Source organism: Anoplolepis gracilipes, chromosome 14 (assembly GCF_047496725.1).
Source record: "Anoplolepis gracilipes chromosome 14, ASM4749672v1, whole genome shotgun sequence".
NCBI classification, from domain to species: domain Eukaryota; kingdom Metazoa; phylum Arthropoda; class Insecta; order Hymenoptera; family Formicidae; genus Anoplolepis; species Anoplolepis gracilipes.
In genome coordinates this window covers 6,127,501-6,145,683 of record NC_132983.1, presented here as the reverse complement: position 1 = coordinate 6,145,683, position 18,183 = coordinate 6,127,501, and the positions used below count along the sequence as shown (strand labels likewise).

Sequence of the window (18,183 nt, the reverse complement as noted above, 5' to 3'; positions counted from 1 at the left end):
TTGTCATTCTACGTCAGTCGCCATTTCTATCAGTTGCAAGAAATTAGTCTAAGAATTCGGACACTTTTTTGCCGGAATTTTCAGATCTGAAAGTAAAAATTTCAGACAATCTGTCTTAATCGTCAGGATTATTTTTCAGAAAAAAATGTCTGAAAATTGCGGACAGCGTGTCTGTAAAAAAAACTTGTCTATTATTTTTTACAATGTAAGTCAATGACGTATAAGCATGACGTCCATAATCGACCAACACACTAATTTCACATGACTTCACCGTAAGAAAATTGTCTAAGAATTCAGACACAATTTTATCTGAATTTTCAGATTTGTCTGAAAAAGATCTGTTTGTAATTTTTAAGAAATTTTGGACAATCTGTCTTAATCATTAGAATCGTTCTTTTTTGAAACTTTAGGAAATGGTCTGAAAATTCGGGCAGGGTGTCTGTAAGAAAATTTCTGACACTTTGTCTGTAGTTATTGTTCACAGTGTCAATTTCGGATATTAATTACAAAAAAATCTAAGGTATATAATAAAAAAATGTCTGAAAATTGCAGACAGCGTGTCTGTAAAAAAAACTTTGTCTATTATTTTTTACAATGTAAGTCAATGACGTATAAGCATGACGTCCATAATCGACCAACACACTAATTTCACATGACTTCACCGTAAGAAAATTGTCTAAGAATTCAGACAAAATTTTATCTGAATTTTCAGATTTGTCTGAAAAAGATCTGTTTGAAATTTTTAAGAAATTTTGGACAATCTGTCTTAATCATTAGAATCGTTCTTTTTTGAAACTTTAGGAAATGGTCTGAAAATTCGGGCAGGGTGTCTGTAAGAAAATTTCTGACACTTTGTCTGCAGTTATTGTTCACAGTGTCAATTTCGGATATTAATTAAAAATCTAAGGTAAATAATAAAACCGAGCGAGATAATTGAAAATGGGGCAATACAATGATAGAAAATTAATAGATATTGCAACGTAATTAAAGTAATATAAAGTAATTCATTATTTTTTCAGTAAAATTACTGAAAAATCACGGTACAAAATTCTAGTTATTAATTTCATCATTCGAAAAACCTACTCTATTATTTATTCATAGATACTCTCAATTATTTCTTAATTCGATCCTAAGAGCATGTAAAATTGTTCGATCGCGGTCCTAGAATTCTAAAGCTTTTCTCAACGTTTTTTTTTTTCTTTCAAGGGTTACCAAATACATATATCTTTTCATTATTCATGGCTTAATCGATTGCAGGTGGTCTGCGACTTACCAGCCAAGACTCGCGTGAAAGCTTATTGGTCGGACTCGTAATATGCAAGCCGAGGGCCTCCTCCTCGGGAACACTATGAATCACTGTGAATCACTGAGTCACCAACTAAGACGTATAAGAGGTTTGGCCGCGAAAAATCAATCGAAGGAAAAACGTGCCGAGAGAGAAGACGACCGACCGTGCAAACGGATGACAGGCGAGCGAATGATGGAAAGAGCCGCCAGGCATCGACTTGGCTCGCTCGAGGACGAAGGAAGAGGCATTCGGGTTTGCGTTATACGTTCGGTAGACTTCCCTTCAGTACCGTAAAAAGGAGAAACAAAAGCACGCGAGAGATGTAGCGGTCGATGGCGAGCAGAGAGAACATTTTACGCTAGAGAGATCACCTTACAATTTTAAGAAGGTGAGAAAGATGATTCAATTATCGATCAGATTATCCTCCAAGTGGAATTTGCAAAATTTGAAAGAAAACTTTGCGCTGGAGGTTCTTAATATTAAAAAAAAAAAATGTTTGCACGTACTGCAAGAGTTATGATTGATTTCCAAATAAATAAAACGAGAATACCAATGTGATATATATCAATTGTTTGATCGAGTCGACTTTATAAAATGTCGAAATATTATTTTTTTTATCGAATAAATAACTGCAGCAAAAGTATCTGAAGTTTTCTTACAGACACGATGTCCGAATTTTCATAAGAACGACGAAACTTTCAGAAAAATAAGCCTGATGATTAAGACAGATTGTCTGAAATCTACTTTCCAGGTCTGAAAAATGAGACAGAAATGTGTATAAATTCTTAGGCAATTTTTAATATCGAAAGATTGATGAGTAAAAATAAGTTTAGTGTGTGTTATTATAACTATTGATGTTATTTAACGACGTGAAAATTTGTGAGCTTTTTATTCCCTCGAATAAAAATGATAAATATCTCGTCACAGCTGTGTGCATCTGATGCACGAAATCGTGGTGATTTCTCGCTCACCTGCTGCTTCAGCTGTTCCTTCTCGTCTCTACTCTTTGCTAAAAAGTAGCTCAATCTACAAGAAATAAATTGATCACCGAATAGTTGGTCTAAACAATAGGATTACCGAGGTCATCTTTTGCATCCTTTGCCAAAAACGTCGTTAATCGACAAAATGCTACGCAAATTTTACGACACGTCCGTTCCGGAAATCAGGGAAGCAGAGCATGACAAGTAAAGGCCACGAGGAGGAAAGCGACTAAATTAGAAAGAGATTCGTCTTTTCTAGCGCATATTCCCCAATGAGATCACATCGTTTCCCCTAACGTCTCGAATATCTTCTACGATCATACTATAATGAAAATAATTCGATCTGCTTTTCCTGCATTTATCGAGCGGCAATTTTCTTCTCTCGCTTTTTATTAAAAAGTTCCTTTCGTAAAGAACTTATATTTTATGATTTTATTTTCAAGGTTTTGCAAGTTAAAAATTATCACAATTCGCGCACTAGCTTGTTATCAGCGCGCAAAAAAAATTCCTTATATATAATATATGACACGCTTGTTTTTCACAACTGATGATATAATCAGAAAGATGATGATTCTACATGAAAAAATTAATAAAAATGTGAAATAAATTTTTTTTCGTACGAGGATTTATTTTCCAAAAAATTAATTTCAAAAATAACATATATATATATATATATATGTATAGCGCTTTTTTTAACTTGAATAATTTTTAAAACAGCTTGTATACATTTGAAATTTATCTCAACAATGATTATTAAAATGTGTACATAAAAAGTATATTTTTTCTGTAAAAAATACATAAAATTTATCCAGATATTTTATACACCTAAAAATATTTTGTTTTAGTAAATAGAAGATTGTTAAAATTTTTATATTTATGTATTAATAATCGTTGCCACGAGACAAATAATCAACGATAGACATGTAAAAAGCATTAAATATGTTTAAGCTTAAAAAAGCCTAAATCTTCGTGAAAACAAAGTCTTATTACATGAACAAAATATCTTACATTTTCAGCTTATTTTTTCACATAAAATCATCACGTTCGCCGTTATATCGTCTGCTACTAAAAAAATAAGTGTCGTAACTTGGAAATCGCGAACATAGCGTCAAATTTTATGATGCAGCGAAACTCATTACGATTACATGTGTTGAAAAAAAAAAAAAAAAAAAAAAAAAAAAAAATACTACGTGCTACGATGAAAAAAATAAAAAAACTACTTACGTGGATTCTGCTGCACCTGTCGGTAAACGCGGAGGGCCGCGGTCCTTTGATCCACGTAGTCCCACAATCCGTCGCAGGCGATTATGAGAAAATCCTCGCTACCATCCAGAGATACACATCGAACCTCAGGCTCACCGCTAACGTACGGTTTATATGGGACATCGCCTGAAAAAGAGAAGAAAAAAAGAAAAACTATAAGAAAGAACGACCGTTCTCTCTTCGCTGTTTCAGGCTGTTTCTCGCGGACGCGAAAAGCGGAAAGGAATGCTCGATTCCGAAAGTATGCACGTATTAAGATCGTAGCCTGCGGTTTATATCCATCGCTAAAACCCAGTAATTCAGATATTTTACACGTAAAAAAAACATGCCACGCGGCACGCAATTAGCTATAATTAACTGTTTAATGAATAACGCGCTAATTTAAATAACGACGCCACCGCGCAATGCGCTTCCGGTTATTATGAATCTCTGAACTAGCCGCTTTTTTCCTCTTCCCCGCCTTCGCGAAACTACGTAGACGCTTATATATATATATATATATATATATATACGTGGAAATATTTATATCACGCAACTGAAAGTATTACCTCACATCCGCCGCAAGGCAAATTAATTTTTCGAAATTTATTTATCTCTTGAGATACCCGTTCCACCAACACAAAGAGTTGAAAGTTGACTTTGTTTAATTAAATTTTCGAGGAAAAGATAAAGCTTACTGTACTTATATAATTCACGTTATTGAGTAAAATTCATACATGTATAGCGTGATATTTGATTAAGAAATTAAAAAACTTGTGATAATTGAAGTTATGTATGTATGATAAACATTTTTTTCCAAAAGATCCAAACATCACCTTTCATCTCCAGACCAGCAGCATTGAAATTTATGAACGTTCGAATGTCGCAAGCCTCGCTATCGCTCTGTCTATGCTAAAGATGGAAGCAGAAATAATCTTTTTAATTGTATTCCGAACATGCGAGCCACTCGGTGGAGCGCTCCCGGAGCGTAACTGCACGTACTATTGTGTCAGCGGGCAAACGGAACCAACAGGATACCCGACACACGTGGCGAGAATTTTTTTCTCGTTCCTCTTTGCACCTACATACACAAGCTCAAGTTCGCGTCGCGAGCCGTAATTGGGTACCTACTCGTCGCCCGTCCTTAAGGCTCCTGAGTACTCGCCGCGGAACTTCCATGTCGACGGTGGCGACATATAGTTCTGTCTCTTTCTCTCTTTTGGGAAATATGTCATAAGCGAGAAATGACAGCGCAATTTATGTTGCGACCTACGTCGTAATTATTTGCTTTTTGCTAGTGTTGTCATGTGCAACGTATTTATGAAACTTGTGAAAATGGACGGCTGCCAAGCTGTGTAAGGAATAAACTGTGTAAAGTAACATTTTCCTCTCCTTTCGACAGCTGTCAAATCGCGTGTTTTTCCGCATTTCAAGGGTTCATTTCGGACTCATTTCGAATTTACAGTTATTTATCAATTGTCAGGAGAAAGGATTACCAGCCGTCCATTTTTACAAGTGTTCCGAAGAAATTGGTAGTATTATTTCGTTAAAATTATTATTAATTTATTTACATGTCAGTCGCAACATAAATTAGGGTGTCATTTCTCTCTATTTCTCGCTTATGACGTCACGATTTCAATATGGCCGCGGTGACTACTCAGGAGCCTTAAGGTGCCTTTACATGCTGACGATCGATGCTCATTTTCCGCGTCAAAAGACATCACGTGACCAAAAATAAAAATACCAACTCGTCAATTTTGATCACGTGATCTGTTTTGACGCTAAAAATGAGCGTCGAGCGTCAGCATGAAAAGGCACCTTTATACTTGGCTCACGCTAGACGCGACCAGCAGTAAATATTTCGATCCGCGACTCGAATTTTTCATGAAAAAAATATCGATAGTCGCGTTCCCAGAGTCTGCTAATCTTCATTCAAATGGAAATTTGAATATTTGCCGAAATACCGCCAATTTTGTGTTCTCCAAATTCTGATCGCGTATAAATAGGTATATGAAAGAAAAAAGAATTCAAAAATGCAAAAAAAAAAGAGGGAAATGACGAAGAAGATTAAATTTTTCTGGAAACTAGAGGCAACTGAGCCTGAAAAGTTAACTTCAAATTACACTCTCCCCTCTTTTCAGGTTCTTAATCCTCAAAGGTCATATGGGTCATTTTGACTTTATCGATATTTTAACAATAAAATTTCCTTAAAAATCTTAATCAGTAATAAAAAAAATGTTTAAAATTTATTTTTTAGCCTTTGGTATGCAAAATTATTTTGTACAGATGTCAAGGAATATAAACCTTTGTGAATTTTTTCAAGCACTTTGAGACAATTGAAACTGCGATAAGACATTGTGACTTATATGTAGCCAGGGACAGAGTAAAATAATTAATTAGATTAAAATGCGAGTTAAATTGTTGTTACATTAAACCTTTTATATGCGATTTTATCAATATCTCTTTGTAATAAGTCTAATAGAATTATATATCTTATATATGTATATTACATCTATAGACTATAAATTTACCAAGAAAGATATCGTGTTTCCTGTAGAGGAAACTGTGCGAAATAATGCGCGAGCGTCATATTGCTGTCACATTTTTCTTTTTTTTTTAATTTAAGAAAAAATACAAGGACTAGGCTTGAGATAATCCATCATCCCATATTGTGATATGAACGACCACTGTGTCGCTGTCTCCATCTGTACATTAATTTTGTACCACATCGCGGCAAAGATCAGTTAGTGAATCATCGGTAGTGAAAAGTGAAAACCTAATCGAAAGATATGTAGACTGAAAAAAAATACATTCTTCCGTAATATTTTCACTACAAATGTTCTCAAGCAAGAGATGGAAAAAAAAAAAAAAAAAAAAAAAAAAAATTAAAAGTAAGAAACTTATCGTAATAAAAAAAAATCATACATATATCATATATGCCATAACAACTTACCTATGGCTCGGGATATGCTAAGAAACCCATTTACTCGTAGGACTCCCATACAATGGACGATGACTCCTCCCATATTGCGGATTCGTTCGCTTTCATCCTAAGGAAGAAATACAGGTGGTGAAAAATAGGACACGTCGTTGCTGTCTGGCTCGATAAATCTCGAGTGTGACATTCAGGTGATATTGCCAATAAAATTGTCGTTGCGAGAAAATAACATTCTCGGGATACATACAGGTGTCAAACACATGTCGATACTTCGATATTCTCGCTCGAATGTGCATTTTACGCGCCTCGATTGTTTATATAGGACAAGGTATTTTAAATACATTGTACGATGACAAGGTAAAATTACAAGTTTAAGAATCTATCTCCTTCTCAACATGACAGTCATCGGGACGCAGACCGACAGCGACAGAAGATTGCTGGACTTTCAAAATTATGAGGAATATTTGGACTCGCTGGTGAGTCCAGAAGATATCTATTACCTTCGAAGCAGCAAAACCGCTCGACAATTGGCCGAACTCGGTTACCGTTGTACCGGCGAGATCCTGAGCGAGAGGAACTTTTATCGTCGCTTAGGAATCGTAAAGAATCTGCTGTTTCCCGTTCATCGGCCATACGTACTCACCTGCGAATACGTAACGCCCGCCGGTAGGTTAATGGAGGAACTCGGTCTACGTGAGCGACCCAATAGATTAGGGCTCCTGTCGACTATCGTGTTTGTCCGTCACTTCGTTACGAAACTGCGATTCGAGGAGTCGGCCTACATCGATTTCGGCGACCGACTCGAGTCGGAAAATTGGCTGCCGTATTATCGCGGCGAGAGAAGATTGTCGCCACTCAAGCGAGATCTTGCGTATTATCACTGGAGAACGGGCAGCACGTGCTTGAATGAAACCCGCAATTACGTACCGATCGTAGATCCCAAACGTGGCTTGCTGTTTAAAAATATTCATGACAGACAGGTAATCACTGTCGATCCAACTGCCACATCACCTGGTCTACACACAACAAGAGTACGGATACATTGTCCGTTTTATGAGCATGTGATATTGTACGATCATGTGGTCAGAAGCAAAATCATTCTTGAAAATTAGAGACACAATAGCATTCGACTTTATTACGTTGACTAGATGTTTTACGAAATCGCAAAATTAATCTTGTCTTGTCCCCTTATCCTTTTTCCAAAGAAGAAAAAATGTAAAAATAAGTGCGACAATTGAAAAGTATTTTAATAAACAAAAAAGTTCAATTTATAAGTTCATACTTGCGTATGTTTCAAAGATTTTCTATTTATACATTATAATTTGTCAGTAAAAATAAAAATTTCATAATTAACCTAATAAGTTAAATCACGAAGTTTCACATTCAAGAATGCGCATTTAACGTCGCAAGAGTGGGACATTTTGGGAATCGAGACAACTGGGCCAACATAATCTAAATATAGATTGTTCCGCTGAAAATGACAACATTTTACGTTTATTTATCTAATTTTATTACATTAAAATAGAAATCCAGATCACTTACTTCTCGTGCGGGTCGATGAGGGTTCACCAACTGTTTCACACTGCCGTGCGAGACCAGCGAGGCCATGCTGTCGCCGACCCAGGCAATGTACAACTTTTTATTTAATATCAGCGCACACACCGCGGTGGTTCCACCATTCAGTTTCTGCAGCAGATAACGATCAACGGAGATTAGTGGATGACCGAGATAGAAGCGAATGAAATATTAGGTCCATTATATTCTTTATAGCTGAACTGAACTGAATTAATGCGACCAGTTTAACTCAGTTCAGCTGTATATATAGGACAAACTTAGAGACACTGTGTACGTGTAAAAAATGTTTACCTGCGTACTCGATTTCGCTATGAATTGCGCGTCAGTAGTAAGGAAGGCATCGCGCAACGCACTTTCCGGATCCGTGGGATAGTGGACGCTCTCAACCAGATACTGGTGCAGATGCGTCGCACAATATGCTGCAGCATCTTGTCCACCGTGACCGTCGAACACAGCATAGTAATTTGCGATCGTGTCATCCTGCGATGGGCAATAAATTTTAATAAATAGTAAAGTTGTCTTTCTACTTTATTACGACTTTTATTTAGGCAGCTTTCTGCAGAAAGGAACCAATCCACAAACAAACTCAGATTTTGTAACATTTTAGTAAGGTACTTAAAAAATCCTAACCAGATAGATAAAATATAGCTCACAATTTCCAAAAGTCCATAATGATGAAATAAAATTAATGGAGAGTTAATAGAGAATTTATATAAATCTTTGTTTATTGTAGTCTCAGTTGTATAATTGAGTGATTTAGTCCCCTTCTAGAAAGCTGTTCATTTACTACTTATCCACAAATTGAACATATTGTATGTTGAACTATATATGTAAATTAATGACTATTTTTCAATATAGTCTTCAAGAAGGTTGATGCACTTATTCCACCTTGGTTAGGTACGAGTTTGAAGATTTCCTCTTGTTAAAAATCCGACACAATGTTTAAATCATTCTTAAATAACATTCTGTTGCATGATCTGGAAATTGTCTTTCTTCAAGATATATCTTCAGTGGCTCAAACAAATGAAAATCAAAAAAAGTCAAATCCGGGCTGTAAGAAGGATGCTTCACAACAAGTCTGTTCTTTTTAGCTGAACTAGTGCAGCCAGTTCAGCTAAAAAGAACAGACCTAATATTCCAATCAATTCTCTCTACAGAAGCATAACTCTCCTTTGTTGAATTGCCTTCTTGATGATGCAGTAATACAAAATATAGTTTTTACAGAGAGAAAATCTCAAACTCGTGCCAAGATGAGACAAGTGCATCAATCTTCTTCAAAACTATATTGAAAAGCAGTTATTAGTTTCTATATCTTAACTTAATAAGTTCAATTTATGCACAAGTTATAATAGAAACAAAGAACCTTACTTTTTGATCTCTCTTACAAGGAAAGGTATGAAAGTGTCCCCTTTCGATTTTAATGCGTTTTGAATATTCAAAACATATATTGTAGTCTAGGTCAAAATAGGAGACACGTATTTTTTTATACGTACTCTTACGGCCATTAAGGGGGTGAAACACCCTCTTGAAAAAAATCGGTTTTTAGATTTCTGAACGGATACTGTCAAAACGATAAGAGATATAAAAAATGTTTTTAATGTACTTTAAAACTGCATAATCAAATTTTTCGAAAATGTCATATTTTTTTTAAATCCCCCCTTCACCCTTCAATTTTTGAAAAATCTGATTAAAATCGGAGGGGGACACTTCCATACCTTTCCTTGTTAGTATTATAATTTCAGAGTTTAATTTTAATTGTCAGGAGACTTTTTGCTGAATTTCCTTACTTGGATATTAAAAATAGTGTGCAAGTCATGTAGGACCATGTGGCGATCTTCCATTTTTCTCCTGGCATTTCTGGTGGCACCCACCGTCACCTGCGGCGTCGACGAAGGCGGCGGTAAAAGCGCCAACCTGCTGTTGTCCAAATATCGCCTGCAGATCTCGTTTACCTCGTTCGTGACAGCTTGCATAAGCTTCAAAGGCGCGTACACTGCGAAAAAAATGATGATTAAAAATATCGAATATAAATTATTTCGTCTCTACAAGATACTCTCCGTTTAGTCTAACATATTACATTTTTTAATATATAGGTAAAATTAAATGCAATAAAATCTGTTAGATAATATATATATATGTATACATATATCCCATTTTTATTATTAATCTCATTAAGATCTTAACGTTTAGACATTGAATTCGTATATCATTTTCGAGATGGATGATCGTGTTTCGCGCCTTCAGCAAATATTTCTCGAGCGATTCACTTGTAATTATTTTATACGTTTATTTGTCAAAAAATTTCTCTTCCCGTTAATATGTATGTAAATGAACGAATAAACAACTAAACTTACTATTCTCTTGCTGTCTCAATCCGCAGATTTCGGGTTGCTTCTTGCATGTTGATTTGATTGCTTGTATCACGAGATGCACGATATACGACTGTAAACTAGGTGGACAATATCTGAAATCACAATCACGTGTTTGTGTTTATTCTGTTTACTTTCTACAAGTGTTTATATAACGCTTAAATAAACTTTGCAAAATGCACTCTTTGATTAATTCAATATCGATTTTAATTGTTTAATATATGAAGGCATTTTTGTAGCAATAAGTTTATAACAGTTATAAGTAATTAAAAGTTACAATAATTGTTTGCAAAAAACTTCCAAGAGAGAAAAATAAAAGCAAATAACAAATATATTTTGCAGCCTCAAAATTATTTATTTATTTATTAAATAAACGAGAAAGAAACCTTTACCTTCCATTCTTTAATGCACAATAAAAGTTTCGAGAAGATACATCGATAAACACGTAATAATATAGTAATAAATTTTAAAAAAGATGATTAACGAGATTAAAAAATTAAATCAGAGAATGTATATAATAAATAGAATAAGATTATTTAATTGTTTAATTATAATATTTTGCATATATTAATTTATATAGTCTATCTAATTTTTATATTTTAATCTTAAATCAATGCAATTAAAATAAAAAGAAATCAAATAAAAAGTGCGCATTTTTTATGGCAAACTTTTTTTTTTATCGTATTGTATTCTCTCTCTCTCTCTTTCTCTGCACTTAAAATAAAATAAATAAATACTTAATTTAGAAGAGAAGGAAAAAAAATATCTATTAAAACAGGAATACACGAAATTGAGGGAATTAAACTTAAATATTCTAAACGAACGAGAAAAGTCCGTGTTCGCCCCGTTATCTCTCTTATCGTTTATCTTTCATCGTTTATCCTTCTCGTACGGAGCGTGACAACGACGACGATGAACGGTGATAGCCTTCATGATGGTTTCACTTGCGACTGATAAAATTTATTGTGCCGCCAAGTCGGCGCGGAAGTGGTTTTCATTGCACGACGACGACCCGCCGCGTTTCTTCTTCGCGTCTCTTCGCGAAATTTGCAAATGTCAAAAGAGCAAATATACGTATATGTACTCAAGAGAGTACACACTCGCTAAGTAAAATTCCATTCTTCCTGCACGTTTTCCCTCTCGCGTGATACATCGCGCAGCTATGCGTAACTTTTTTGCGTGCCAACTTTATTTTTTTTCACACACGCACACGAGATATTCTCGCGGTTTTAAAAGCGCTCGGGCATTTCTGCACTAGAATCGCAATACAAATTTACGCGTTTACTCGAAAAACTGAGAAAATAACTCGTAACTCTGCGAGTGCTTTCTTTTTTCTTTTATAAAAATGATGAGTTTCAAATCCATGTATAAAGATGCTTTGAAATTTATTTTAATAAACGAATTAAATTAATAGTAAGGTTCCTTATATGAAAGCAATTTTGAAATTTGACGAAAAAATTCATATTGTCAATACGTCATTTTTTTTTCTTAAAACTTTAGAAAGAAAGAGATTACAATATTAATTTTTTTAATTTTAAAATAAAAGAATCATAATTTTTTGTATGCCAGATTAGCATAATAAAATGTAAAATTGATGTATTTCGATATGCATAATATTTGAATGTAAAGGATGATAGTGCGTCGATTTTATATTATGTTACTTGGTATAAGACCAAGAAATTTTAGTGCCCTATGCACAAAAAAGTCGGAAACTTTATCACTACGCATTATCATCTAACGTTGGCTCTTAATGATCCGCAAAATTTCAAAAATTAGTTTTAATATTCTTATTTAGGAGAATTTCGACAAAGATTGTTTTTTCATTTTTCTTTAATTTTTTCATCCTTCTAATAATAAATTATTGTCAATATTATTTTGATTTAAAAATTTACATTTATTTTTCTATTAAAATTTATATTAATGAAAATATATATATATACAACGTGCACCAATTTAAATATCTTTATAATATTAAATATACTTTTAATATTTAATATTAAATATGTTACTTTTAACTAATATTTTTGCATTCGCTCCAATAAATTGTATAAAAAGTAAAAAACTGGTTTAAATAAAGAAATTATCTAACAAAAAAAATATGATCTGATCGGAACTTTTCATAAAGTGATTGAATATTTTGTGTTAGAAATAATATATATTTCTTTATCTGCGAATGCGAGGGAATATGTAGGAAAAAAAAAAAAAAAAAAAAAAAAAAAAATCAAGGATCTAACGCACTGTATTCTAGAAGTATAAAATATTATTACAATCAACTACGATTAAAGTTACTTTTTCGCGGCTCTTTCAATATCTATTTCTAGGAAACAACAGACCTAATCAATGAAATCATAATCGATTCTCCAATTAACGTTCATGGAAACGAGTCAGAGTTAATTAGAGAGAGCACATTTCTGTACGAGATTCCAAATATTTATCCTGGACATTTCAAGGATAAAGTTATTTATCTAAGGTATATTCGAAAGCGTCGAGTCTCGCAGTTTTACGATAAAAATGCGAGCGAAATGTCAGATACACACGTCTCTCCTACGCGAGGCAATTAATTCAAACAACAAGCAAGGCGTTTGTGTGCTTACATCGTGTGCTTATTGAGGTACTGTAGAGTCACGTTGATGATCTCACCGACCAGTTCGCCCTCGTCGACGTCGTAAGCGCTCACCTTCACCGGCAGCTGATCGTTCGGATTCACCCGGGCGACGAACTCCGCGAAGAAACGCGAGTACGCACCCAGGTAATCGCCGTCGACCACGTCCGTGGCCATTGCGTGTCGCACTGCTATGCTACAACGCACTGATGCACGTGCCGCGGGAAACGCGCGGCGCGCGCACGAGACGCGTAATAAAGGTCGAGCGAGAGATTCGATTCAGACTCACTTCAGACTTTACTACCGTCTTACTTAAAACGATAAAGCCCGGCCGATATGTCCGTACACAGATGTTACGTCATTCATTCACTGACGGTGTCTCGTGTACGCCGACAATCACTACGGATACGCGCTGCGTTGCGTTGCGTTGCGTTGCGTTGCGTTGCGTATGTACGTATATATACGCACGTACGCAACAACGAGCCAGTGCTCCGATGCGGAACTGGAGAAAGGGTGCGAAGTGGAGCAGGGATGCCCGACGCGCGCGCAAAGCGTTCGAAACGTCAAGCGTCCTTTCCGCTCTCTCTCTCTCTCTCCCGCTTCGCGTCTCTCGTCCGTCTCTTTTTACTACTGTGGACTGTCATCCACATCGGCGTAAACTTATCGCGAGACGGTGACAGAAAAATAAGATAGCCAATTGCGCATGCCCGATATCGGCGACTTTACACGAAACACGTCATTGCATTCACTTGTGGCCGGTGGTTTCGTTTGGAAACCAGTTCTTCCACTGCGCATGCGCGGAGTTTGCCAACGAGCCGCAGCTGCGCAGCGCTTCAGCGCGATAAGGACTATAGGTACTTGGCGGGAAATGAATATTTTTAATTAATTATTAGAGGGATGAAAGAATTAAAGAAAAATGAAAAAACAATCTTTGTCGAAATTCTCCTAAATAAGAATATTAAAACTAATTTTTGAAGTTTCGCGGACCATTAAGAGCCAACGTTAGGTGATAATGCGTAGTGACAAAGTTTCCGACTTTTTGTGCATAGGGCACTAAAATAAGATCATCATTATGTATTTATTTTTCCTCTTGGATTTCCGTTCGTTGGATGAAATACTATGCCGAGAAATGAATAAATAAATGCTGAAAGAAAATGGTATGGGAATTTATGTCGATTTTCTGTTCTGCATCCCTCGAGACAATACTTAAAACAATTCAATGCTTTGGTATATGAGAAGGTCCTTTTGCAATTGTTTTCTTTCGACATTGTTCTCATTCTTCTTTCAGTTGCACACCTTTTGACACAATAAAATCCAAAGCAATGTCAAATGATTGTTTGCATGGAAAGATATAGTAAAATTCAATATACACAATGGTGTATATTGAAACCACCAAATAACACATATATATCAATGTATGTAGTTTGATTTATATAATAAATAATAAATACATATATACATATTATGTACATGTTACTTACTCTTAAACATCAAATCCGTTGCTTAATTGTTACAAAATAGTGCATCTCGAATCAAGCTGGGAAATTTCCTTGTTCTGCTTCATCTCCTGATTTCTTATATGCAGGTACGAGTTCTCAAACTCCTTTCGCATCCATTCGGGTAAAGGAGCATTCCAGTTCTCTGGCGGTCTCTGCCTTTTCTCCCAGACGTCGTTCTCATAATGTGCGCGTAAACGCTCCTTCCTCCGCTGCTTCTCGCTCGCGATCAGCTGTTCCTGCAATTTTCCGCAACATTATTTTGTGCTACATTAAGATTATATATTAAAATATTATAGCACACATACATATGCCTTTTCTGATTTATTTTTTTCCCATTCATAACAATTGACATAATCGGCCTTCCATTGACTGCAATCGAGCGTTTCGCCGAATATAAAATATTGATTGAAACGAGCTCTTATACTGCTACAATCGTCGTACTCGGCCTTGTATATCATACATGGCCTCACCTAACAAAAGAGTATATAATTTATAATTGATAAGATATTCGAATAATATATCCTCTGTCCAAAAAGAAACCGAAATTTTCAAAAATAGAATATTGTTGTGTACAAATTTCATGCTATATGAGGACGACGGAAAGTCGTCAAAACGCACTGTAACTCTTGGCACTCTAACTCGGCTTCTAATGGACCAAATGGCATGAAATTTATACACAATAATGAACATTGTCGCTTTCGACAACAATAAGATAAAGCAGATAACGTTACTTGTTTCGTCTATTTTCAAAAAGTCGGTTTCTTTTTGGACAGAGAATGTATAAAATAATATAATATAAAAAGATGATACATAAGAAGAAAAATGTAATAAAGTACCATCCATCGATCTTCGTGGTTTACTTTTTCTTCCTCAGCTTTGCTCATATTTATCAAAGTTTGTCTCAGTCATACACCTTTCATTAAATTCTACACAAATGAATAAAATCCATTACTATTTGCTGAACACATGTCAAACATGCTACAGGTATAGATTAGATGTAGGTTAGAGTATAGATAAACGCAACATAATATATATTATATGATATCATTGTATGTCGCACAAAATTTAAAAAAAGAATTTGCTCAACAAACTTATCTCGATATTTTAATATGCGTACTAAGTTCTAAATTTAATTGTTCATATCTCTAATATCTATCGAGAATAATTGTAAGAATTGCCAACCTTATTTCTTTTCTTTGACGATCTCCAGGAGACACTGTGATGACCTCTGTCGGCTGGAGGTGAATTAAGGTGCCTTTTCATGCTGACGCTCGACGCTCATTTTCAGCGTCAAAAGACATCACGTGACCAAAAATAAAAATACCAATTCGTCAATTTTGATCACGTGATCTGTTTTGACGCCAAAAATGAGCGTCGAACGTCAGTCTAAAAAAGCACCTTTAAGGTGCCTTTTCATGCTGATGCTCGACGCTCATTTTCGGCGTTAAAAGACATCACGTGACCAAAAATAAAAATACCAATTCGTCAATTTTGATCACGTGATCTGTTTTGACGCCAAAAATGATCGTCGAGCGTCAGCATAAAAAAGCACCTTTAAGGTGTCTTTTCATGCTGACGCTCGATACTCATTTTCAGCGTCAAAAGACATCACGTGACCAAAAATAAAAATACCAATTCGTCAATTTTGTATCACGTGATGTGTTTTGACGCCAAAAATGAGCGTCGAGCGTCAGCATGAAAAGGCACCTTTACTTTACCAGTTGATGGCCGGGTTGTTTATATACCCGATATATCCCTAGTCTTGGGAGTGGTGTATATTATATTCCCTATACTATTCGCGAATCGCGAGCATGGTATTTACACCATGATTGCGAGTGGTATTCGTGAGACCATCGAAGGCACAAATACATGTATATGTATGTGCGTCTACTTATTATATAGACATCGGTGGATGGAATAGTGTTCATACACACATATATATATATATATATATATATATATATATATATATATATGTATATATATATTATTATATATATCGAGCACGAAACAATCGGTATTCGTCGGTGGCTTCCTGTCACTTTTCTAACCTGTCCATCTCACCCGCAGCTTCACGGATGTCCCGGTGTTTTTGGTGTAGTGACTGGTGCAATAATCGATTACCGGTGATTTAATCGTGCGAGAAACAATAATATGATGTCGCGGTCAGTGCGCGCAGAGACCCGTAGTCGTGCCAAGGATGACATTAAACGTGTGATGCAGGTAGTCGATAAAGTTCGTCACTGGTAAGTATTTCTATGGAAGCTTTGGAGAGGAAGAATTACCAAGTCTTGCGATTGTCATTTGTTACATTCGCTTAGAAGATAACATATGAGGGAGAGAACTTTTATTTTTAGAGTTTTTAGATTAATTGTTAATAATTGAAGTTAAATTATGTATTTGTTTTTAAGTATGAGATCGTAGTAAATACTATCACATGCAATAAGAGCTAATTTGTTGAAAGTAAAATTACTTTATTCTTTGTATTTTATGTAAACTATTCTTTGTATGTAATGATAGTTTAGCTTACATTATTTCATATGTTATAACTTTTATAACATATATCTATATGCATATAATATTGCTACATTATTTAATTGGATGGCTATATTATTTGTTATTGTACAATAATAAATATATAATATATATATATATTTTTTTTTGCTATGAAAAATAGCCAATAGCTTTTCTTTCATCTTTTGTTAATATTATTCATATAAAAGTAAATAATTAATTAGCATTTTGAATGTATCTTGCAGGGAAAAAAAATGGGTTACTATAGGAGAGACAACTATGAAAATATACAAATGGGTTCCAATTTCCACTCTTGATCAAGTATATAAGATAATTTGAATCATGAGTAAAATTATAATGAAAGAAAATAATTAATAGTAAATGTTTTATTTTTCCAGAAGAAGAAAAGTAAAACAGTTTCTGATAAGGAGAATGGTTTACCAAGAAAAGCAGGAATAGATTCGTCAAATTCTAATTTTGGACTTACAGAAGATTCTAATACATGTGAGTTTGGCTTTAAAGATTTATTAAAAGAAATATTATTGTTGATGATTAATAAAATGTGTTGATCTTATTCTAGGTTTTTCCACTGTTAGCGATTCCCAAGGACTGACAGATTTTTCTGCACATTTGGGTTTCTCGGAGGATTCCAATTCACAAAATAGTGAATCTGCACCTAAGAGATTAAAGACTGACTAATGTTTGATTCATAATCAACATCGTCACTGTCATATACAGTTTGACATTTAGGAATCTATCTATTTTGTAAATTTGATAATTTTGTGTTAAATCGTACCTCTTGACATGGCTGAATTACAAGAAAAATTTTTGTTTTATACAAATTTAGTATGAAATCTTCGAGATAATATATATACATACACATACATACATACATACATACACACACACACACGCACACACATACACACACCCACACACACACACACACACACACATATATATATATATATATATATATATATATATATAACTATGAATAATCTTATGAAATGTTCTGAATTATGTATAATGGAGTTTATTTTTTTACACATGGATTTATTATAAATTTCTCCATTGAATTTAGGAATTATAATAATGATTCATCAATTTGGTAGATAAAAACTGGAAAATGCTCAATCAATTTATTATTAAAATTCAGGTTTTTATATAATTTTT

At 34.6% G+C, this 18,183-nt stretch overlaps 4 protein-coding genes across 5 annotated transcripts in view; 2 read left to right on the top strand and 2 right to left on the bottom strand.

Moving 5' to 3' along the window:
• Positions 1–13,530, bottom strand: part of LOC140673088 (uncharacterized) — a 61,057-nt gene extending 47,527 nt beyond the window's left edge. The window contains exons 1-7 of the mRNA XM_072905743.1: positions 12,987–13,530; positions 10,378–10,487; positions 9,811–10,016; positions 8,315–8,503; positions 7,991–8,134; positions 6,464–6,560; positions 3,493–3,657 (exon numbers count right to left, since the gene is read on the bottom strand). Coding sequence (XP_072761844.1) covers positions 3,493–3,657; positions 6,464–6,560; positions 7,991–8,134; positions 8,315–8,503; positions 9,811–10,016; positions 10,378–10,487; positions 12,987–13,171 — 1,096 coding nt within the window. The 5' untranslated portion in view covers positions 13,172–13,530. The remainder of the gene's footprint in view (positions 1–3,492; positions 3,658–6,463; positions 6,561–7,990; positions 8,135–8,314; positions 8,504–9,810; positions 10,017–10,377; positions 10,488–12,986) is intronic.
• LOC140673092 (cilia- and flagella-associated protein 299) lies at positions 6,420–7,976 on the top strand. Its single transcript, XM_072905748.1, has 2 exons — positions 6,420–6,776; positions 6,851–7,976. The coding sequence occupies exons 1-2, from the start codon at positions 6,737–6,739 to the stop codon at positions 7,558–7,560; spliced, it is 750 nt and encodes a 249-aa protein (XP_072761849.1). The 5' UTR covers positions 6,420–6,736; the 3' UTR covers positions 7,561–7,976.
• A 552-nt stretch (positions 13,531–14,082) lies between the features above and the next one.
• Positions 14,083–15,803, bottom strand: LOC140673093 (synaptic plasticity regulator PANTS). 2 transcript variants are annotated; one of them, XM_072905749.1, is made up of 5 exons: positions 15,676–15,803; positions 15,330–15,419; positions 14,799–14,963; positions 14,476–14,729; positions 14,083–14,290 (listed from the first exon to the last, which is right to left on the bottom strand). In XM_072905749.1, exons 2-4 carry the CDS (start codon positions 15,375–15,377, stop codon positions 14,505–14,507), a joined length of 438 nt encoding a protein of 145 aa, XP_072761850.1. In that variant the 5' UTR covers positions 15,378–15,419; positions 15,676–15,803; the 3' UTR covers positions 14,083–14,290; positions 14,476–14,504. The 2 variants fall into 2 exon arrangements, with proteins under 2 accessions (XP_072761850.1, XP_072761851.1); XM_072905750.1 differs by lacking the exon at positions 15,676–15,803 and adding an exon at positions 15,611–15,659.
• Positions 15,804–16,487: 684 nt separating this feature from the next.
• Positions 16,488–17,832, top strand: Bcl7-like (chromatin remodeling complex subunit BCL7B-like protein). Its single transcript, XM_072906716.1, has 4 exons — positions 16,488–16,739; positions 17,253–17,328; positions 17,406–17,511; positions 17,588–17,832. The coding sequence occupies exons 1-4, from the start codon at positions 16,648–16,650 to the stop codon at positions 17,704–17,706; spliced, it is 393 nt and encodes a 130-aa protein (XP_072762817.1). The 5' UTR covers positions 16,488–16,647; the 3' UTR covers positions 17,707–17,832.
• Positions 17,833–18,183: the final 351 nt, after the last annotated feature.